The 24,534-nt window shown below is 42.4% G+C and overlaps 1 protein-coding gene across 1 annotated transcript in view; it reads left to right on the top strand.

Annotated features, from left to right (window-relative positions):
- Positions 1-699: 699 nt before the first annotated feature.
- The window catches only part of LOC123732092 (golgin candidate 4), an 87,980-nt gene continuing 64,145 nt past the window's right edge, over positions 700-24,534 (top strand). Inside the window, exons 1-21 of the mRNA XM_045711434.1 lie at positions 700-706; positions 1,554-1,586; positions 2,995-3,015; positions 3,408-3,428; positions 4,899-4,919; positions 5,146-5,166; positions 8,861-8,881; positions 9,243-9,263; positions 11,293-11,322; positions 11,619-11,639; positions 12,522-12,554; positions 13,963-13,983; positions 14,355-14,375; positions 15,848-15,868; positions 16,095-16,115; positions 19,809-19,829; positions 20,186-20,206; positions 22,291-22,320; positions 22,772-22,792; positions 23,640-23,660; positions 23,942-23,962. Of these exons, the coding sequence (XP_045567390.1) occupies positions 2,997-3,015; positions 3,408-3,428; positions 4,899-4,919; positions 5,146-5,166; positions 8,861-8,881; positions 9,243-9,263; positions 11,293-11,322; positions 11,619-11,639; positions 12,522-12,554; positions 13,963-13,983; positions 14,355-14,375; positions 15,848-15,868; positions 16,095-16,115; positions 19,809-19,829; positions 20,186-20,206; positions 22,291-22,320; positions 22,772-22,792; positions 23,640-23,660; positions 23,942-23,962 (427 nt within the window). The 5' untranslated portion in view covers positions 700-706; positions 1,554-1,586; positions 2,995-2,996. The remainder of the gene's footprint in view (positions 707-1,553; positions 1,587-2,994; positions 3,016-3,407; positions 3,429-4,898; positions 4,920-5,145; positions 5,167-8,860; positions 8,882-9,242; positions 9,264-11,292; positions 11,323-11,618; positions 11,640-12,521; positions 12,555-13,962; positions 13,984-14,354; positions 14,376-15,847; positions 15,869-16,094; positions 16,116-19,808; positions 19,830-20,185; positions 20,207-22,290; positions 22,321-22,771; positions 22,793-23,639; positions 23,661-23,941; positions 23,963-24,534) is intronic.

Here is a 24,534-nt window from a genome sequence, read left to right as displayed (position 1 = left end):
CCAGGCTCTGAGGTGTCACCAGTCCTCTACTGACTGTACTGGGTAGAGAGGAACCAGGCTCTGAGGTGTGACCAGTCCTCTACTGGCTGTACTGGGTAGAGAGGAACCAGGCTCTGAGGGGTGACCAGTCCTCTATTGGCTGTACTGGGCAGACCAGAGGAACCAGGCTCTGAGGGGTGACCAGTCCTCTACTGGCTGTACTGGGTAGAGAGGAACCAGGCTCTGAGGTGTGACCAGTCCTCTACTGGCTGTACTGGGTAGACTAGAGGAACCAGGCCCTTGATGTTCTGTCTATGTTACTGTCTGTATGTCTATATTTATTTTTGACAAGTTGAGTTAATATATTTCCCTCCCTAGATGATCTTCAAAAGCAGACTGGACAGCTGGGTAAGTTTTGACTCTGTGTTTACTATATTCATGTGATTTTCAACATTATCAAAGGACATAGAGGACATGTGTTCTCTGTCTTTATGTTCTAGTACCCATAATACATCATGTTTTATCTTCTGTCAACAGAGGTCAGAATAGGGAGGTGTAGTCTGTCTTCATGTTCTAGTACCCATAATACATCATGTTTTATCTACTGTCTACAGAGGAGGTCAGAATAGAGAGGATGTTGTCTGTCTTCATGTTCCAGTACCCATAATACATCATGTTTTTTTCTTCTCTGTCTTCTGTCTACAGTGGCGGCCAAAAAAGCAGATTGGTGAGTTGTGTGTGAAAGTCTGTCCTGGTGTTTTTCTGAATAAACTAATATAAATAATATAATGGGATTACATACAGACTTTTATAGCTTCCAGCTTCTCCTTAAAAAAATATCATTCAATGATTATTTCATTAAACTGGTTAACTACACTATATATTATACTGATTAACTACACTATATATTACACTGATTAACTACACTATATATTACAATATATATTACACTGATTAACTGCACTATATATTACACTGATTAACTGGACTATATATTATACTGATTAACTACACTATATATTAAACTGGTTCACTACACTATATATTAAACTGGTTAACTACATAGACAGCTATGTTCCTGTCTGTCTGTCTGTCTGTGTTCATGTCTGTCTGTCTATGTTCATGTCTGCTCATGTTCCTGTCTGTCTGTCTGTCTGTCTGTCTGTCTGTCTGTCTGTCTGTCTGTCTGTCTGTCTGTCTGTCTGTCTGTCTGTCTGTCTGTGTTCCTGTCTGTCTATGTTCCTTTCTGTCTGTCTGTCTGATTTGTTCCTGTCTGTCTATGTACCTGCCTGTCAGTCTATGTACCTGTCTGACAGTCTATGTTCCTGACTGTCAGTCTATTTTCCTGTCTGTCTGTCTGTCTGTCTGTCTGTCTGTCTGTCTGTCTGTCTGTCTGTCTGTCTGTCTCGTCTGTCTGTCTGTCTGTCTGTCTGTCTGTCTGTCTGTCTGTCTGTCTGTCTGTCTGTCTGTCTGTCTGTCTGTCTGTCTGTCTGTCTGTCTGTCTGTGTTCCTGTCTGTCTGTCTGTCTATATATATATTTTTGACAAGTTGAGTGAATATATTTCTCCCCCTAGATGAACTCAATCAAAACCTTACTGGACAGCTGGGTAAATGTTGTCTCTGTGTTTTGTTATATTCATGTAATTCTCAACATTACCAACATTATCAAAGGAAATAGAGGAAATTACCCATAATTCATCATGTTTTATCTACTGTCTACAGAGGAGGTCAGAATAGAGAGGATGTAGTCTGTCTTCATGTTCTAGTACCCATAATACATCATGTTTTATCTACTGTCTACAGAGGAGGTCAGAATAGAGAGGATGTAGTCTGTCTTCATGTTCTAGTACCCATAATACATCATGTTTTATCTACATCTGTCTATGTTCCTATATATTGCACTTTATATTACACTGATTAACTACACTATATATTACACTATATATTACACTGATTAACTACACTATATATTACACTTTATATTACACTGATTAACTACACTATATAATACACTATATATTACACTGGTTAACTACACTATATATTATACTGATTAACTACACTATATATTATACTGATTAACTACACTATATATTAGACTGGTTAACTACACTATATATGACACTGGTTAACTACACTATATATTACACTGATTAACTACACTATATATTACACTGATTAACTATACTATATATTACACTATATATTATACTGATTAACTACACTATATATTACACTGGTTAACTATATACACTATATATTACACTGACTAACTATATACACTATATACTACACTGATTAAATACACTATATATTACACTGATTAACTACACTATATATTACTCTGGTTAACTACACTAAATATTACACTGATTAACTACACTATATATTAACTACACTATATATTACACTCATTAACTACACTATATATTACACTGATTAACTACACTATATATTACACAGGTTAACTACACTATATATTACACTATATATTACACTGATTAACTAAACTATATAATACACTGATTAACTACACTATATAATACACTGGTTAACTGTACTATATATTAATTGCACTATACATTACACTGATTAACTACACTATATATTACACTGGTTAACTACACTATATATTACACTGGTTAACTACACTATATATTAGACTGGTTAACTACACTATATATTACACTATATATTACAATGGTTAACTACACTATATAATACACTGGTTAACTACACTATATATTACACTATATATTACAATGGTTAACTACACTATATAATACACTGATTAACTACACTATATAATACACTGGTGAACTGCACTATATATTAATTGCACTATACATTACACTGATTAACTACACTATATACTACACTGGTTAACTACACTATATATTACACTGGTTAACTACACTATATATTACACTACAGCGGAAGTCAGAAGAGAGAGGATGTAGTCTGTCTTCATGTTCTAGTATTCATAATACATCTTGTTTTATCATCTGTCTACAGAGATGCTCAGTAAAGATAAAGGTAAGTTGTGTGTGAAAGTCTGTGTGCTTCCACACCTGCATGCATGTATTTCATTAATGTAAGTGAAAACTGTGTTCCTGTCTGTCTGTCTGTCTGTCTGTCTGTCTGTCTGTCTGTCTGTCTGTCTGTCTGTCTGTCTGTCTGTCTGTCTGTCTGTCTGTCTGTCTGTCTGTCTGTCTGTCTGTCTGTGTTCCTGTCTGTCTGTCTGTCTGTCTGTCTGTCTGTCTGTCTGTCTGTCTGTCTGTCTGTCTGTCTGTCTGTCTGTCTGTCTGTCTGTCTGTCTGTCCGTCTGTCTGTCTGTCTGTCTGTCTGTCTGTCTGTCTGTCTGTCTGTCTGTCTGTCTGTCTGTTCTAGTACCAATATTCATCATGTTTTATCTTCTCTGTCTCCAGATGATGTCACAAGAGAGAAGGGTGAGTTGCACAACTGCATGTATTTCATTGATTTAAGTGAAGGCACTTAACTTAAAAAATATATACTGTATGAATCTCATGATTCAATGATTTTTTAAGTGAAAACACTTGCCTTAAAATATTTACACTATATAGTACACTGATTAAGTACGCTATATATACAAAAGTATGTGGACAACTATTTAAATTAGTGTATTTGGCTATTTCAGCCACACCATTTGCTGACATGTGTATAAAATCAAGCACACAGCCATGCAATCTCCATAGACAAACATTGTCAGTAGAATGGCCTTACTGAAGAGCTCAGTGACTTTCAATGTGGCACTGTCTTAGGATGCCACCTTTCCAACAAGTCAGTTCGTCAAGTTTCTGCCCTGCTAGAGCTGCCCCGGTCAAGTGTAAGTGCTGTTATTGTGGAGTGGAAACATCTAGGAGCAAAAATGTGTCAGCCGTTTAGTGGTAGGCCACAGAATCTCACAGAATGGGACCGCCATGTGTTGAAGCGTGTAAAAATCATCTGTCCTCGGTTGCAACACTCACTACAGAGTTCCAAACTGCCTCTGGATGCAACGTCAACACAATAACTGTTTGTCTGGAGCTTCATGAAATGGATTTCCATGGCCGAGCAGACGCACACAAGCCTAAGATCACCATGCTCAATGCCAAGTGTAAGGTGGAGTGGTGTAAAGCTCGCCACCATTGGACTCTGGACTAGTGGAAATACGTTCTCTGGAGTGATGAATCACGCTTCACCATCTGGCATTCCGACAGATGAATCTGGGTTTGAGGATGCCAGGAGAACACTACCTGCCCCAATGCATAGTGCCAACTGTAAAGTTTGGTGGAGGTGGAATAATGGTCTGGGGCTGTTTTTCATGGTTCGGGCCCCTTAGTCCCAGTGAAGGGAAATCTTAACATGACAGGATACAATGACATTCTAGACGATTCTGTGCTTCCAACTTTGTTGCAACAGTTTGGGGAAAGCCCTTCGCTGTTTTAGTATGACAGTGTCCCAGTGCACAAAGCGAGGTCCATACAGAAATGGTTTGTTGAGATCGGTATGGAAGAACTTGACTGGCCTGCACAGAGCCCTGACCTCAACCCCATCGAACACCTTTGGGATGAATTGGAACGCCGACTGCGAGCCAGGCCTAATCATCCAACATCAGTACCTGACCTTACGAATGCTCTTGTGGTTGAGTGGAAGCAAGTCCCCACAGCAATGTTCCAACATTGAGAGGAGGCTGTTATAGCAGCAAAGGGGGACCAACTCCATATTAATGCCCATGATTTTGGAATGAGATGTTCAATGAGCAGGTGTCCACATACTTTTGGTCATGTAGTGTTTCTACCTAATGTTAGATAATAGCAGGTGTCCACATACATTTGGTCATGTAGTGTATAATTCTCATGATTCAATGATTATTTAAAAATCACTATCTCACTATCTTTATTTAATTTTTACACCAGATGGACTACAAGGACAGCTGAGTAAGTAGTGTGTGTCTATGTTCCTGTCTGTCTGTCTGTCTGTCTGTCTGTCTGTCTGTCTGTCTGTCTGTCTGTCTGTCTGTCTGTCTGTCTGTCTGTCTGTCTGTCTGTCTGTCTGTCTGTCTGTCTGTCTGTCTGTCTGTCTGTCTGTCTGTCTGTCTGTCTGTCTGTCTGTCTGTCTGTTCTAGTACCAATATTCATCATGTTTTATCTTCTCTGTCTCCAGATGATGTCACAAGAGAGAAGGGTGAGTTGCACAACTGCATGTATTTCATTGATTTAAGTGAAGGCACTTAACTTAAAAAATATATAGTGTATGAATCTCATGATTCAATGATTATTTAAGTGAAAAAAACTTGCCTTAAAATATTTACACTATATTGTACACTGATTAAGTACGCTATATATACAAAAGTATGTGGACAACTATTTAAATTAGTGTATTTGGCAATTTCAGCCACACCATTTGCTGACATGTGTATAAAATCAAGCACACAGCCAGGCAATCTCCATAGACAAACATCGTCAGTAGAATGGCCTTACTGAAGAGCTCAGTGACTTTCAACGTGGCACTGTCTTAGGATGCCACCTTTCCAACAAGTCAGTTCGTCAAGTTTCTGCCCTGCTAGAGCTGCCCCGGTCAAGTGTAAGTGCTGTTATTGTGGAGTGGAAACATCTAGGAGCAAAAATGTGTCAGCCGTTTAGTGGTAGGCCACAGAATCTCACAGAATGGGACCGCCAAGTGTTGAAGCGTGTAAAAATCGTCTGTCCTCGGTTGCAACACTCACTACAGAGTTCCAAACTGCCTCTGGATGCAACGTCAACACAATAACTGTTTGTCTGGAGCTTCATGAAATGGGTTTCCATGGCCGAGCAGACGCACACAAGCCTAAGATCACCATGCTCAATGTCAAGCGTAAGGTGGAGTGGTGTAAAGCTCGCCGCCATTGGACTCTGGACTAGTGGAAATACGTTCGCAGGAGTGATGAATCACGCTTCACCGTCTGGCAGTCTGACAGATGAATCTGGGTTTGGCGGATGCCAGGAGAACACTACCTGCCCCAATGCATAGTGACAACTGTAAAGTTTGGTGGAGGTGGAATAATGGTCTGGGGCTGTTTTTCATGGATCGGGCCCCTTAGTTCCAGTGAAGGCAAATCTTAACCTTACAGGATACAATGACATTCTAGACGATTCTGTGCTTCCAACTTTGTGGCAACAGTTTGGGGAAGGCCCTTCGCTATTTTAGTATTTTATTTATTTATTTTTTATTTCACCTTTATTTAACCAGGTAGGCAAGTTGAGAACAAGTTTTCATTTACAATTGCGACCTGGCCAAGATAAAGCAAAGCAGTTAGACAATATACAACAACACAGAGTTACACATGGAGTAAAACAACATACAATCAATAATACAGTAGAAAAATAAGACTATATACAATGTGAGCAAATGAGGTGAGATAAGGGAGGTAAAGGCAAAAAGGCCATGGTGGCAGAGTAAATACAATTTAGCAAGTAAAACACTGGAATGGTAGATTTGTAGAAGAAAGTGCAAAGTAGAAATAGAAATAATGGGGGTGCAAAGGAGCAAAATAAATAAAATAAATAAATACAGTAGGGGAAGAGGTAGTTGTTTGGGATAAATTATAGATGGGCTATGTACAGGTGGAGTGATCTGTGAGCTGCTCTGACAGCTGGTGCTTAAAGCTAGTGAGGGAGATAAGTGTTTGCAGTTTCAGAGATTTTTGTAGTTCGTTCCAGTCATTGGCGGCAGAGAACTGGAAGGAGAGACGGCCAAAGGAGGAATTGGCTTTGGGGGTGACCAGAGAGATATACCTGCTGAAGCGCGTGCTACAGGTGGGTGCTGCTATGGTGACCAGTGAGCGGAGATAAGGGGGGACTTTACCTAGCAGGGTCTTGTAGTTGACCTGGAGCCAGTGTGTTTGGCGACGATTATGAAGCGAAGGCCAGCCAATGAGAGCGTACAGGTCGCAGTGGTGGGTAGTATATGGGACTTTGGTGACAAAACGGATGGCACTGTGATAGACTGCATCCAGCTTGTTGCGTAAGGTATTGGATGCTATTTTGTAAATGACATCGCCGAAGTCGAGGATTGGTAGGATGGTCAGTTTTACGAGGGTATGTTTGGCAGCATGAGTGAAGGATGCTTTGTTGCGAAATAGGAAGCCAATTCTAGATGTAACTTTGGATTGGAGATGTTTGATGTGAGTCTGGAAGGAGAGTTTACAGTCTAACCAGACACCTAGGTATTTGTAGTTGTCCACATATTCTAAGTCAGAACCGTCCAGAGAAGTGATGCTGGACAGGCGGGCAAGTGCAGGCAGCGATCGGTTGAAGAGCATGCATTTAGTTTTACTTGTATTTAGGAGCAGTTGGAGGCCACGGAAGGAGAGTTGTATGGCATTGAAGCTCGTATGACAATGTCCGGCCTGCACAGAGCCCTGACCTCAACCCCATCGAACACCTTTGGGATGAATTGGACCGCCGACTGCGAACCAGGCCTTATCGCCCAGAATCCATCGATCAATCAAATGTATTTATGAATCCCTTTTACATCAGCCGATGTCACAAAGTGCTGTACAGAAACCCAACCTAAATCTCCAAACAAAAAGCAATGCAGGTGTAGAAGCACGGTGGCTAGGAAAAACTCCCCTAGAAAGGCGGGAACCTAGGAAGAAACCTAGAGAGGAACCAGGCTCTGAGGGGTGACCAGTCCTCTACTGACTGTACTGGGTAGAGAGGAACCAGGCTCTGAGGGGTGACCAGTCCTCTACTGGCTGTACTGGGTAGACCAGAGGAACCAGGCTCTGAGGGGTGACCAGTCCTCTACTGACTGTACTGGGTAGAGAGGAACCAGGCTCTGAGAGGTGGCCAGTCCTCTTCTGGCTGTACTGGGTAGACCAGAGGAACCAGGATATGAGGGGTGGCCAGTCCTCTACTGACTGTACTGGGTAGAGAGGAACCAGGCTCTGAGAGGTGGCCAGTCCTCTTCTGGCTGTACTGGGTAGACCAGAGGAACCAGGCTCTGAGGGGTGGCCAGTCCTCTTCTGGCTGTACTGGGTAGACCAGAGGAACCAGGCTCTGAGGGGTGACCAGTCCTCTACTGACTGTACTGGGTAGAGAGGAACCAGGCTCTGAGAGGTGGCCAGTCCTCTTCTGGCTGTACTGGGTAGACCAGAGGAACCAGGCTCTGAGGGGTGGCCAGTCCTCTTCTGGCTGTACTGGGTAGACCAGAGGAACCAGGCTCTGAGGGGTGGCCAGTCCTCTTCTGGCTCTGCCACGTGGAGATTATAACAGTACATGGCCAAGATGTTCAAATGTTCATAGATGACCAGCAGGGTCAAATAATAATAATCACAGTGGTTGTAGAGGGTGCAACAGGTCAGCACCTCAGGAGTAAATGGCAGTTTGCTTTTCATAGCCGATCATTCGGAGTATCTCTACCGCTCCTGCTGTCTCTAGAGAGTTGAAAACAGCAGGTCTGGGACAGGTAGCACGTCCGGTGAACAGGTCAGTGTTCCATAGCCGCAGGCAGAACAGTTGAAACTGGAGCAGCAGCACAACCAGGTGGACTGGGGGACAGCAAGGAGTCATCAGGCCAGATAGTCTTGAGGCATGGTCCTAGGCCTCAGGTCCTCTGAGAGAAGAGAAAGAGGGAGACCTCACTAATGCTCTTGTGGCTGAATGGAAGCAAGTCCCCACAGCAATGTTCCATCATCTAGTGGAAAGCCTTCCCAGAATAGTGGAGGCTGTTATAGCAGCAAAGGGGGACCAACTCCATATTAATGCCCATGATTTTGGAATGAGATGTGCAATGAGCAGGTGTCCACATACTTTTGGTCATGTAGTGTATAAATCTCATGATTCAATGAGTGTTTAATTATCACTATCTCACTATCTTTATTTAATTTTTACACCAGATGGACTACAAGGACTGCTGAGTAAGTAGTGTGTGTGTGTGTGTGTGTCTGTGTGTTAACGTGTGTGTTCACGTTTGTCTGTGTGTGTCTGTGTGTGTCTTTTTGTGTCTGTGTCTGTCTGTCTATGTTCCTGTCTGTCTGTCTATCTATGTTCCTGTCTGTCTGTCTATGTTCCTTTCTGTCTCTCTGTGTTCCTGTCTGTTTGTGTTCCTGTCTGTCTGTCTGTCTGTCTGTCTGTCTGTCTGTCTGTCTGTCTGTCTGTCTGTCTGTCTGTCTGTCTGTCTGTCTGTCTGTCTGTCTGTCTGTCTGTCTGTCTGTCTGTCTGTCTGTCTGTCTGTTCTAGTACCCATAATACATCATGTTTTATCTTCTCTGTCTCCAGATGATGTCACAAGAGAGAAGGGTGAGTTGCACAACTGCATGTATTTCATTGATTTAAGTGAAGGCACTTAACTTAAAAAATATATACTGTATGAATCTCATGATTCAATGATTTTTTAAGTGAAAACACTTGCCTTAAAATATTTACACTATATAGTACACTGATTAACTATGCTATATATACAAAAGTATGTGGACAACTATTTAAATTAGTGTATTTGGCTATTTCAGCCACACCCTTTGCTGACATGTGTATAAAATCAAGCACACAGCCATGCAATCTCCATAGACAAACACTGACAGTAGAATGGCCTTACTGAAGAGCTCAGTGACTTTCAACGTGGCACTGTCTTAGGATGCCACCTTTCCAACAAGTCAGTTGGTAAAGTGTCTGCCCTGCTAGAGCTGCCCCGGTCAACTGTATGTGCTGTCATTGTGGAGTGGAAACATCTAGGAGCAAAAATGTGTCAGCCGTTTAGTGGTAGGCCACAGAATCTCACAGAATGAGACCGGCAAGTGTTGAAGGGTGTAAAAATCGTCTGTCCTCGGTTGCAACACTCACTACAGAGTTCCCAACTGCCTCTGGATGCAACGTCAACACAATAACTGTTTGTCTGGAGCTTCATGAAATGGGTTTCCATGGCTGAGCAGCCGCACACAAGCCTAAGATCACCATGCTCAATGCCAAGTGTAAGGTGGAGTGGTGTAAAGCTCGCCGCCATTGGACTCTGGACTAGTGGAAATATGTTCTCAGGAGTGTAGAATCACGCTTCACCATCTGGCAGTCTGACAGATGAATCTGGGTTTGGCGGATGCCAGGAGAACACTACCTGCCCCAATGCATAGTGCCAACTGTAAAGTTTGGTGGAGGTGGAATAATGGTCTGGGGCTGTTTTTCATGGTTCTGGCCCCTTAGTTCCAGGGAAGGGAAATCTTAACATTACAGGATACAATGACACTCTAGAAGATTATGTGCTTACAACTTTGTTTCAACAGTTTGGGGAAGGCCCTTCGCTGTTTTAGTATGACAATGTCCCCTTGCACAAAGCCAGGTCCATACAGAAAGGGTTTGTTGAGATCGGTGTGGAAGAACTTGACTGGCCTGCACAGAGCCCTGACCTCAACCCCATCGAACACCTTTGGGACGAATTGGAATGCCGACTGCGAGCCAGGCCTAATCGCCCAGCATCAATCGATCAATCAAATGTATTTATGAAGCCCTTTTTACATCAGCCGATGTCACAAAGTGCTGTACAGAAACCCAGCCTAAAACCCCAAACAGCAAGCAATGCAGATGTAGAAGAACGGTGGCTAGGAAAAACTCCCTAGAAAGGCAGGAACCCAGGAAGAAACCTAGAGAGGAACCAGGCTCTGAGGATTGACCAGTCCTCTACTGACTGTACTAGGTAGAGAGGAACCAGGCTCTGAGGGGTGACCAGTCCTCTACTGGCTGTACTGGGTAGACCAGAGGAACCAGGCTCTGAAGGGTGACCAGTCCTCTACTGGCTGTACTTGGTAGAGAGGATCCAGGCTCTGAAGGGTGACCAGTCCTCTACTGGCTGTACTGGGTAGAGAGGAACCAGGCTCTGAGGGGTGACCAGTCCTCTACTATCTGTACTGGGTAGACCAGAGGAACCAGGCTCTGAAGGGTGACCAGTCCTCTACTGGCTGTACTTGGTAGAGAGGATCCAGGCTCTGAAGGGTGACCAGTCCTCTACTGGCTGTACTGGGCAGACCAGAGGAACCAGGCTCTGAGGTGTCACCAGTCCTCTACTGGCTGTACTGGGTAGACTAGAGGAACCAGGCTCTGAGGTGTCACCAGTCCTCTACTGGCTGTACTGGGTAGACCAGAGGAACCAGGCTCTGAGGGGTGACCAGTCCTCTACTGGCTGTACTGGGTAGAGAGGAACCAGGCTCTGAGGTGTGACCAGTCCTCTACTGGCTGTACTGGGTAGACTAGAGGAACCAGGCCCTTGATGTTCTGTCTATGTTACTGTCTGTATGTCTATATTTATTTTTGACAAGTTGAGTTAATATATTTCCCTCCCTAGATGATCTTCAAAAGCAGACTGGACAGCTGGGTAAGTTTTGACTCTGTGTTTACTATATTCATGTGATTTTCAACATTATCAAAGGACATAGAGGACATGTGTTCTCTGTCTTTATGTTCTAGTACCCATAATACATCATGTTTTATCTTCTGTCAACAGAGGTCAGAATAGGGAGGTGTAGTCTGTCTTCATGTTCTAGTACCCATAATACATCATGTTTTATCTACTGTCTACAGAGGAGGTCAGAATAGAGAGGATGTTGTCTGTCTTCATGTTCCAGTACCCATAATACATCATGTTTTTTCTTCTCTGTCTTCTGTCTACAGTGGCGGCCAAAAAGCAGATTGGTGAGTTGTGTGTGAAAGTCTGTCCTGGTGTTTTTCTGAATAAACTAATATAAATAATATAATGGGATTACATACAGACTTTTATAGCTTCCAGCTTCTCCTTAAAAAATATCATTCAATGATTATTTCATTAAACTGGTTAACTACACTATATATTATACTGATTAACTACACTATATATTACACTGATTAACTACACTATATATTACAATATATATTACACTGATTAACTGCACTATATATTACACTGATTAACTGGACTATATATTATACTGATTAACTACACTATATATTAAACTGGTTCACTACACTATATATTAAACTGGTTAACTACATAGACAGCTATGTTCCTGTCTGTCTGTCTGTCTGTGTTCATGTCTGTCTGTCTATGTTCATGTCTGCTCATGTTCCTGTCTGTCTGTCTGTCTGTCTGTCTGTCTGTCTGTCTGTCTGTCTGTCTGTCTGTCTGTCTGTCTGTCTGTCTGTCTGTCTGTCTGTCTGTCTGTCTGTCTGTCTGTCTGTCTGTCTGTCTGTCTGTCTGTCTGTCTGTCTGTCTGTGTTCCTGTCTGTCTATGTTCCTTTCTGTCTGTCTGTCTGATTTGTTCCTGTCTGTCTATGTACCTGCCTGTCAGTCTATGTACCTGTCTGACAGTCTATGTTCCTGACTGTCAGTCTATTTTCCTGTCTGTCTGTCTGTCTGTCTGTCTGTCTGTCTGTCTGTCTGTCTGTCTGTCTGTCTGTCTGTCTGTCTGTCTGTCTGTCTGTCTGTCTGTCTGTCTGTCTGTCTGTCTGTCTGTCTGTCTGTCTGTCTGTGTTCCTGTCTGTCTGTCTGTCTATATATATATTTTTGACAAGTTGAGTGAATATATTTCTCCCCCCTAGATGAACTCAATCAAAACCTTACTGGACAGCTGGGTAAATGTTGTCTCTGTGTTTTGTTATATTCATGTAATTCTCAACATTACCAACATTATCAAAGGAAATAGAGGAAATTACCCATAATTCATCATGTTTTATCTACTGTCTACAGAGGAGGTCAGAATAGAGAGGATGTAGTCTGTCTTCATGTTCTAGTACCCATAATACATCATGTTTTATCTACTGTCTACAGAGGAGGTCAGAATAGAGAGGATGTAGTCTGTCTTCATGTTCTAGTACCCATAATACATCATGTTTTATCTACATCTGTCTATGTTCCTATATATTGCACTTTATATTACACTGATTAACTACACTATATATTACACTATATATTACACTGATTAACTACACTATATATTACACTTTATATTACACTGATTAACTACACTATATAATACACTATATATTACACTGGTTAACTACACTATATATTATACTAATTAACTACACTATATATTATACTGATTAACTACACTATATATTAGACTGGTTAACTACACTATATATGACACTGGTTAACTACACTATATATTACACTGATTAACTACACTATATATTACACTGATTAACTACACTATATATTACACTATATATTATACTGATTAACTACACTATATATTACACTGGTTAACTATATACACTATATATTACACTGACTAACTATATACACTATATACTACACTGATTAAATACACTATATATTACACTGATTAACTACACTATATATTACTCTGGTTAACTACACTAAATATTACACTGATTAACTACACTATATATTAACTACACTATATATTACACTCATTAACTACACTATATATTACACTGATTAACTACACTATATATTACACAGGTTAACTACACTATATATTACACTATATATTACACTGATTAACTAAACTATATAATACACTGATTAACTACACTATATAATACACTGGTTAACTGTACTATATATTAATTGCACTATACATTACACTGATTAACTACACTATATATTACACTGGTTAACTACACTATATATTACACTGGTTAACTACACTATATATTAGACTGGTTAACTACACTATATATTACACTATATATTACAATGGTTAACTACACTATATAATACACTGGTTAACTACACTATATATTACACTATATATTACAATGGTTAACTACACTATATAATACACTGATTAACTACACTATATAATACACTGGTGAACTGCACTATATATTAATTGCACTATACATTACACTGATTAACTACACTATATACTACACTGGTTAACTACACTATATATTACACTGGTTAACTACACTATATATTACACTACAGCGGAAGTCAGAAGAGAGAGGATGTAGTCTGTCTTCATGTTCTAGTATTCATAATACATCTTGTTTTATCATCTGTCTACAGAGATGCTCAGTAAAGATAAAGGTAAGTTGTGTGTGAAAGTCTGTGTGCTTCCACACCTGCATGCATGTATTTCATTAATGTAAGTGAAAACTGTGTTCCTGTCTGTCTGTCTGTCTGTCTGTCTGTCTGTCTGTCTGTCTGTCTGTCTGTCTGTCTGTCTGTCTGTCTGTCTGTCTGTCTGTCTGTCTGTCTGTCTGTCTGTCTGTCTGTCTGTGTTCCTTTCGTCTGTCTGTCTGTCTGTCTGTCTGTCTGTCTGTCTGTCTGTCTGTCTGTCTGTCTGTCTGTCTGTCTGTCTGTCTGTCTGTCTGTCTGTCTGTCTGTCTGTCTGTCTGTCTGTCTGTCTGTCTGTTCTAGTACCAATATTCATCATGTTTTATCTTCTCTGTCTCCAGATGATGTCACAAGAGAGAAGGGTGAGTTGCACAACTGCATGTATTTCATTGATTTAAGTGAAGGCACTTAACTTAAAAAATATATACTGTATGAATCTCATGATTCAATGATTTTTTAAGTGAAAACACTTGCCTTAAAATATTTACACTATATAGTACACTGATTAAGTACGCTATATATACAAAAGTATGTGGACAACTATTTAAATTAGTGTATTTGGCTATTTCAGCCACACCATTTGCTGACATGTGTATAAAATCAAGCACACAGCCATGCAATCTCCATAGACAAACATTGTCAGTAGAATGGCCTTACTGAAGAGCTCAGTGACTTTCAATGTGGCACTGTCTTAGGATGCCACCTTTCCAACAAGTCAGTTCGTCAAGTTTCTGCCCTGCTAGAGCTGCCCCGGTCAAGTGTAAGTGCTGTTATTGTGGAGTGGAAACATCTAGGAGCAAAAATGTGTCAGCCGTTTAGTGGTAGGCCACAGAATCTCACAGAATGGGACCGCCATGTGTTGAAGCGTGTAAAAATCATCTGTCCTCGGTTGCAACACTCACTACAGAGTTCCAAACTGCCTCTGGATGCAACGTCAACACAATAACTGTTTGTCTGGAGCTTCATGAAATGGATTTCCATGGCCGAGCAGACGCACACAAGCCTAAGATCACCATGCTCAATGCCAAGTGTAAGGTGGAGTGGTGTAAAGCTCGCCACCATTGGACTCTGGACTAGTGGAAATACGTTCTCTGGAGTGATGAATCACGCTTCACCATCTGGCATTCCGACAGATGAATCTGGGTTTGAGGATGCCAGGAGAACACTACCTGCCCCAATGCATAGTGCCAACTGTAAAGTTTGGTGGAGGTGGAATAATGGTCTGGGGCTGTTTTTCATGGTTCGGGCCCCTTAGTCCCAGTGAAGGGAAATCTTAACATGACAGGATACAATGACATTCTAGACGATTCTGTGCTTCCAACTTTGTTGCAACAGTTTGGGGAAAGCCCTTCGCTGTTTTAGTATGACAGTGTCCCAGTGCACAAAGCGAGGTCCATACAGAAATGGTTTGTTGAGATCGGTATGGAAGAACTTGACTGGCCTGCACAGAGCCCTGACCTCAACCCCATCGAACACCTTTGGGATGAATTGGAACGCTCGACTGCGAGCCAGGCCTAATCATCCAACATCAGTACCTGACCTTACGAATGCTCTTGTGGTTGAGTGGAAGCAAGTCCCCACAGCAATGTTCCAACATTGAGAGGAGGCTGTTATAGCAGCAAAGGGGGACCAACTCCATATTAATGCCCATGATTTTGGAATGAGATGTTCAATGAGCAGGTGTCCACATACTTTTGGTCATGTAGTGTTTCTACCTAATGTTAGATAATAGCAGGTGTCCACATACATTTGGTCATGTAGTGTATAATTCTCATGATTCAATGATTATTTAAAAATCACTATCTCACTATCTTTATTTAATTTTTTACACCAGATGGACTACAAGGACAGCTGAGTAAGTAGTGTGTGTCTATGTTCCTGTCTGTCTGTCTGTCTGTCTGTCTGTCTGTCTGTCTGTCTGTCTGTCTGTCTGTCTGTCTGTCTGTCTGTCTGTCTGTCTGTCTGTCTGTCTGTCTGTCTGTCTGTCTGTCTGTCTGTCTGTCTGTCTGTCTGTCTGTCTGTCTGTCTGTCTGTCTGTTCTAGTACCAATATTCATCATGTTTTATCTTCTCTGTCTCCAGATGATGTCACAAGAGAGAAGGGTGAGTTGCACAACTGCATGTATTTCATTGATTTAAGTGAAGGCACTTAACTTAAAAAATATATAGTGTATGAATCTCATGATTCAATGATTATTTAAGTGAAAAAACTTGCCTTAAAATATTTACACTATATTGTACACTGATTAAGTACGCTATATATACAAAAGTATGTGGACAACTATTTAAATTAGTGTATTTGGCAATTTCAGCCACACCATTTGCTGACATGTGTATAAAATCAAGCACACAGCCAGGCAATCTCCATAGACAAACATCGTCAGTAGAATGGCCTTACTGAAGAGCTCAGTGACTTTCAACGTGGCACTGTCTTAGGATGCCACCTTTCCAACAAGTCAGTTCGTCAAGTTTCTGCCCTGCTAGAGCTGCCCCGGTCAAGTGTAAGTGCTGTTATTGTGGAGTGGAAACATCTAGGAGCAAAAATGTGTCAGCCGTTTAGTGGTAGGCCACAGAATCTCACAGAATGGGACCGCCAAGTGTTGAAGCGTGTAAAAATCGTCTGTCCTCGGTTGCAACACTCACTACAGAGTTCCAAACTGCCTCTGGATGCAACGTCAACACAATAACTGTTTGTCTGGAGCTTCATGAAATGGGTTTCCATGGCCGAGCAGACGCACACAAGCCTAAGATCACCATGCTCAATGTCAAGCGTAAGGTGGAGTGGTGTAAAGCTCGCCGCCATTGGACTCTGGACTAGTGGAAATACGTTCGCAGGAGTGATGAATCACGCTTCACCGTCTGGCAGTCTGACAGATGAATCTGGGTTTGGCGGATGCCAGGAGAACACTACCTGCCCCAATGCATAGTGACAACTGTAAAGTTTGGTGGAGGTGGAATAATGGTCTGGGGCTGTTTTTCATGGATCGGGCCCCTTAGTTCCAGTGAAGGCAAATCTTAACCTTACAGGATACAATGACATTCTAGACGATTCTGTGCTTCCAACTTTGTGGCAACAGTTTGGGGAAGGCCCTTCGCTATTTTAGTATTTTATTTATTTATTTTTTATTTCACCTTTATTTAACCAGGTAGGCAAGTTGAGAACAAGTTTTCATTTACAATTGCGACCTGGCCAAGATAAAGCAAAGCAGTTAGACAATATACAACAACACAGAGTTACACATGGAGTAAAACAACATACAATCAATAATACAGTAGAAAAATAAGACTATATACAATGTGAGCAAATGAGGTGAGATAAGGGAGGTAAAGGCAAAAAAGGCCATGGTGGCAGAGTAAATACAATTTAGCAAGTAAAACACTGGAATGGTAGATTTGTAGAAGAAAGTGCAAAGTAGAAATAGAAATAATGGGGTGCAAAGGAGCAAAATAAATAAAATAAATAAATACAGTAGGGGAAGAGGTAGTTGTTTGGGATAAATTATAGATGGGCTATGTACAGGTGGAGTGATCTGTGAGCTGCTCTGACAGCTGGTGCTTAAAGCTAGTGAGGGAGATAAGTGTTTGCAGTTTCAGAGATTTTTGTAGTTCGTTCCAGTCATTGGCGGCAGAGAACTGGAAGGAGAGACGGCCAAAGGAGGAATTGGCTTTGGGGGTGACCAGAGAGATATACCTGCTGAAGCGCGTGCTACAGGTGGGTGCTGCTATGGTGACCAGTGAGCGGAGATAAGGGGGGACTTTACCTAGCAGGGTCTTGTAGTTGACCTGGAGCCAGTGTGTTTGGCGATGATTATGAAGCGAAGGCCAGCCAATGAGAGCGTACAGGTCGCAGTGGTGGGTAGTATATGGGACTTTGGTGACAAAACGGATGGCACTGTGATAGACTGCATCCAGCTTGTTGCGTAAGGTATTGGATGCTATTTTGTAAATGACATCGCCGAAGTCGAGGATTGGTAGGATGGTCAGTTTTACGAGGGTATGTTTGGCAGCATGAGTGAAGGATGCTTTGTTGCGAAATAGGAAGCCAATTCTAGATGTAACTTTGGATTGGAGATGTTTGATGTGAGTCTGGAAGGAGAGTTTACAGTCTAACCAGACACCTAGGTATTTGTAGTTGTCCACATATTCTAAGTCAGAACCGTCCAGAGAAGTGATGCTGGACAGGCGGGCAAGTGCAGGCAGCGATCGGTTGAAGAGCATGCATTTAGTTTTACTTGTATTTAGGAGCAGTTGGAGGCCACGGAAGGAGAGTTGTATGGCATTGAAGCTCGTATGACAATGTCCGGCCTGCACAGAGCCCTGACCTCAACCCCATCGAACACCTTTGGGATGAATTGGACCGCCGACTGCGAACCAGGCCTTATCGCCCAGAATCCATCGATCAATCAAATGTATTTATGAATCCCTTTTTACATCAGCCGATGTCACAAAGTGCTGTACAGAAACCCAACCTAAATCTCCAAACAAAAAGCAATGCAGGTGTAGAAGCACGGTGGCTAGGAAAAACTCCCTAGAAAGGCGGGAACCTAGGAAGAAACCTAGAGAGGAACCAGGCTCTGAGGGGTGACCAGTCCTCTACTGACTGTACTGGGTAGAGAGGAACCAGGCTCTGAGGGGTGACCAGTCCTCTACTGGCTGTACTGGGTAGACCAGAGGAACCAGGCTCTGAGGGGTGACCAGTCCTCTACTGACTGTACTGGGTAGAGAGGAACCAGGCTCTGAGAGGTGGCCAGTCCTCTTCTGGCTGTACTGGGTAGACCAGAGGAACCAGGATATGAGGGGTGGCCAGTCCTCTACTGACTGTACTGGGTAGAGAGGAACCAGGCTCTGAGAGGTGGCCAGTCCTCTTCTGGCTGTACTGGGTAGACCAGAGGAACCAGGCTCTGAGGGGTGGCCAGTCCTCTTCTGGCTGTACTGGGTAGACCAGAGGAACCAGGCTCTGAGGGGTGACCAGTCCTCTACTGACTGTACTGGGTAGAGAGGAACCAGGCTCTGAGAGGTGGCCAGTCCTCTTCTGGCTGTACTGGGTAGACCAGAGGAACCAGGCTCTGAGGGGTGGCCAGTCCTCTTCTGGCTGTACTGGGTAGACCAGAGGAACCAGGCTCTGAGGGGTGGCCAGTCCTCTTCTGGCTCTGCCACGTGGAGATTATAACAGTACATGGCCAAGATGTTCAAATGTTCATAGATGACCAGCAGGGTCAAATAATAATAATCACAGTGGTTGTAGAAGGTGCAACAGGTCAGCACCTCAGGAGTAAATGGCAGTTTGCTTTTCATAGCCGATCATTCGGAGTATCTCTACCGCTCCTGCTGTCTCTAGAGAGTTGAAAACAGCAGGTCTGGGACAGGTAGCACGTCCGGTGAACAGGTCAGTGTTCCATAGCCGCAGGCAGAACAGTTGAAACTGGAGCAGCAGCACAACCAGGTGGACTGGGGGACAGCAAGGAGTCATCAGGCCAGATAGTCTTGAGGCATGGTCCTAGGCCTCAGGTCCTCTGAGAGAAGAGAAAGAGGGAGACCTCACTAATGCTCTTGTGGCTGAATGGAAGCAAGTCCCCACAGCAATGTTCCATCATCTAGTGGAAAGCCTTCCCAGAATAGTGGAGGCTGTTATAGCAGCAAAGGGGGACCAACTCCATATTAATGCCCATGATTTTGGAATGAGATGTGCAATGAGCAGGTGTCCACATACTTTTGGTCATGTAGTGTATAAATCTCATGATTCAATGAGTGTTTAATTATCACTATCTCACTATCTTTATTTAATTTTTACACCAGATGGACTACAAGGACTGCTGAGTAAGTAGTGTGTGTCTGTGTGTGTCTGTGTGTTAACGTGTGTGTTCACGTTTGTCTGTGTGTGTCTGTGTGTGTCTTTTTGTGTCTGTGTCTGTCTGTCTATGTTCCTGTCTGTCTGTCTATCTATGTTCCTGTCTGTCTGTCTATGTTCCTTTCTGTCTCTCTGTGTTCCTGTCTGTTTGTGTTCCTGTCTGTCTGTCTGTCTGTCTGTCTGTCTGTCTGTCTGTCTGTCTGTCTGTCTGTCTGTCTGTCTGTCTGTCTGTCTCGTCTGTCTGTCTGTCTGTCTGTCTGTCTGTCTGTCTGTCTGTCTGTTCTAGTACCCATAATACATCATGTTTTATCTTCTCTGTCTCCAGATGATGTCACAAGAGAGAAGGGTGAGTTGCACAACTGCATGTATTTCATTGATTTAAGTGAAGGCACTTAACTTAAAAAATATATACCGTATGAATCTCATGATTCAATGATTTTTTAAGTGAAAACACTTGCCTTAAAATATTTACACTATATAGTACACTGATTAACTATGCTATATATACAAAAGTATGTGGACAACTATTTAAATTAGTGTATTTGGCTATTTCAGCCACACCCTTTGCTGACATGTGTATAAAATCAAGCACACAGCCATGCAATCTCCATAGACAAACACTGACAGTAGAATGGCCTTACTGAAGAGCTCAGTGACTTTCAACGTGGCACTGTCTTAGGATGCCACCTTTCCAACAAGTCAGTTGGTAAAGTGTCTGCCCTGCTAGAGCTGCCCCGGTCAACTGTATGTGCTGTCATTGTGGAGTGGAAACATCTAGGAGCAAAAATGTGTCAGCCGTTTAGTGGTAGGCCACAGAATCTCACAGAATGAGACCGGCAAGTGTTGAAGGGTGTAAAAATCGTCTGTCCTCGGTTGCAACACTCACTACAGAGTTCCCAACTGCCTCTGGATGCAACGTCAACACAATAACTGTTTGTCTGGAGCTTCATGAAATGGGTTTCCATGGCTGAGCAGCCGCACACAAGCCTAAGATCACCATGCTCAATGCCAAGTGTAAGGTGGAGTGGTGTAAAGCTCGCCGCCATTGGACTCTGGACTAGTGGAAATATGTTCTCAGGAGTGTAGAATCACGCTTCACCATCTGGCAGTCTGACAGATGAATCTGGGTTTGGCGGATGCCAGGAGAACACTACCTGCCCCAATGCATAGTGCCAACTGTAAAGTTTGGTGGAGGTGGAATAATGGTCTGGGGCTGTTTTTCATGGTTCTGGCCCCTTAGTTCCAGGGAAGGGAAATCTTAACATTACAGGATACAATGACACTCTAGAAGATTATGTGCTTACAACTTTGTTTCAACAGTTTGGGGAAGGCCCTTCGCTGTTTTAGTATGACAATGTCCCCTTGCACAAAGCCAGGTCCATACAGAAAGGGTTTGTTGAGATCGGTGTGGAAGAACTTGACTGGCCTGCACAGAGCCCTGACCTCAACCCCATCGAACACCTTTGGGACGAATTGGAATGCCGACTGCGAGCCAGGCCTAATCGCCCAGCATCAATCGATCAATCAAATGTATTTATGAAGCCCTTTTACATCAGCCGATGTCACAAAGTGCTGTACAGAAACCCAGCCTAAAACCCCAAACAGCAAGCAATGCAGATGTAGAAGCACGGTGGCTAGGAAAAACTCCCTAGAAAGGCAGGAACCCAGGAAGAAACCTAGAGAGGAACCAGGCTCTGAGGATTGACCAGTCCTCTACTGACTGTACTAGGTAGAGAGGAACCAGGCTCTGAGGGGTGACCAGTCCTCTACTGGCTGTACTGGGTAGACCAGAGGAACCAGGCTCTGAAGGGTGACCAGTCCTCTACTGGCTGTACTTGGTAGAGAGGATCCAGGCTCTGAAGGGTGACCAGTCCTCTACTGGCTGTACTGGGTAGAGAGGAACCAGGCTCTGAGGGGTGACCAGTCCTCTACTATCTGTACTGGGTAGACCAGAGGAACCAGGCTCTGAAGGGTGACCAGTCCTCTACTGGCTGTACTTGGTAGAGAGGATCCAGGCTCTGAAGGGTGACCAGTCCTCTACTGGCTGTACTGGGCAGACCAGAGGAACCAGGCTCTGAGGTGTCACCAGTCCTCTACTGACTGTACTGGGTAGAGAGGAACCAGGCTCTGAGGTGTCACCAGTCCTCTACTGGCTGTACTGGGTAGACTAGAGGAACCAGGCTCTGAGGTGTGACCAGTCCTCTACTGGCTGTACTGGGTAGACCAGAGGAACCAGGCTCTGAGGGGTGACCAGTCCTCTACTGGCTGTACTGGGTAGACCAGAGGAACCAGGCTCTGAGGTGTGACCAGTCCTCTACTGGCTGTACTGGGTAGACTAGAGGAACCAGGCCCTTGATGTTCTGTCTATGTTACTGTCTGTATGTCTATATTTATTTTTGACAAGTTGAGTTAATATATTTCCCTCCCTAGATGATCTTCAAAAGCAGACTGGACAGCTGGGTAAGTTTTGACTCTGTGTTTACTATATTCATGTGATTTTCAACATTATCAAAGGACATAGAGGACATGTGTTCTCTGTCTTTATGTTCTAGTACCCATAATACATCATGTTTTATCTTCTGTCAACAGAGGTCAGAATAGGGAGGTGTAGTCTGTCTTCATGTTCTAGTACCCATAATACATCATGTTTTATCTACTGTCTACAGAGGAGGTCAGAATAGAGAGGATGTTGTCTGTCTTCATGTTCTAGTACCCATAATACATCATGTTTTATCTACTGTCTACAGAGGAGGTCAGAATAGAGAGGATGTAGTCTGTCTTCATGTTCTAGTACCCATAATACATCATGTTTTATCTACTGTCTACAGAGGAGGTCAGAATAGAGAGGATGTAGTCTGTCTTCATGTTCTAGTACCCATAATACATCATGTTTTATCTTCTCTGTCTTCAGAGAAGCTCAAAAAAGATAAAGGTAAGTTGTGTGTGAAAGTAGGTGTGCTTCCACAACTGCATGCATGTATTTCATTAATTTAAGTGAAAACGGTGTTCCTGTCTGTCTGTCTGTCTGTCTGTCTGTCTGTCTGTCTGTCTGTCTGTCTGTCTGTCTGTCTGTCTGTCTGTCTGTCTGTCTAGCTGTCTGTCTGTCTAGCTGTCTATGTTCCTGTCTGTCTGTCTGTCTGTCTGGCTGGCTGGCTGTCTGTCTGGCTTGCTGGCTGGCTGTCTCTGTTCCTGTCTGTCTGTCTGTCTGTGTTCATGTCTGTCTGTCTATTTTCATGTCTGCTCATGTTCCTTTCTGTCTGTCTGTCTGTCTGTCTGTCTGTCTGTCTGTCTGTCTGTCTGTCTGTCTGTCTGTCTGTCTGTCTGTCTGTCTGTCTGTCTGTCTGTCTGTCTGTCTGTCTGTCTGTCTGTCTGTCTGTCTGTCTGTCTGTCTGTCTGTGTACCTGTCTTCATGTCCTAGTACCCATAATACATCATGTTTTATCTACTGTCTACAGAGGAGGTCAGAATAGAGAGGATGTAGTCTGTCTTCATGTTCTAGTACCCATAATACATCATGTTTTATCTACTGTCTACAGAGGAGGTCAGAATAGAGAGGATGTAGTCTGTCTTCATGTTCTAGTACCCATAATACATCATGTTTTATCTACTGTCTACAGAGGAGGTCAGAATAGAGAGGATGTAGTCTGTCTTCATGTTCTAGTACCCATAATACATCATGTTTTATCTACTGTCTACAGAGGAGGTCAGAATAGAGAGGATGTAGTCTGTCTTCATGTTCTAGTACCCATAATACATCATGTTTTATTTTCTGTCTACAGAGAAGCTCAGAAACGAGAAAGGTAAGTTGTGTGTGAAAGTCTGTGTGCTTCCATAACTTCATGCATGAATTTCATTAATTTAATTGAAAACAGTGTTCCTGTCTGTCTGTCTATGTTCCTGTCTGTCTGTCTGTCTGTCTGTCTGTCTGTCTGTCTGTCTGTCTGTCTGTCTGTCTGTCTGTCTGTCTGTCTGTCTGTCTGTCTGTCTGTCTGTCTGTCTGTCTGTCTGTCTGTCTGTCTGTGTACCTGTCTTCATGTTCTAGTACCCATAATACATCATGTTTTATATTCTCTCTTTACAGACAAGGTCATAAGAGAGAGGGGTGAGTTGCACAACTGCATGCATTTCATTGATTTATGTGAAAACACTTTCCTTAAAAAGTATTTACACTATATATTACACTGATTAACTACACTATATATTACACTGATTAACTACACTATATATTACACTGGTTAACTACACTATACATTACATTCATTAACTACACTATATATTACACTGATTAAATACACTATATATTACATTGATTAACTACATTGATTAACTACACAATATATTACACTGGTTAACTACACTATATATTACAGTGTTTAACTACACTATATATTACACTGGTTAACTACACTATATATTACACTGATTAACTACACTATATATTACACTGGTTAACTACACTATATATTACACTGATTAACTACAATATATTTTACACTGATTATCTACACTATATATTACACTGGTTAACTACACTATATATTACATTGATTAACTACACTATATATTATACTGGTTAACTACACTATATATTACATTGATTAACTACACTATATATTACACTGATTAACTACACTATATACTACACTGATTAACTACACTATATATTACACTGAT

The sequence above is a fragment of the Salmo salar genome, unplaced genomic scaffold, assembly GCF_905237065.1.
Source record: "Salmo salar unplaced genomic scaffold, Ssal_v3.1, whole genome shotgun sequence".
Taxonomy (NCBI): Eukaryota; Metazoa; Chordata; class Actinopteri; order Salmoniformes; family Salmonidae; genus Salmo; species Salmo salar.
This window is presented reverse-complemented; position numbering and strand designations above follow the sequence as displayed.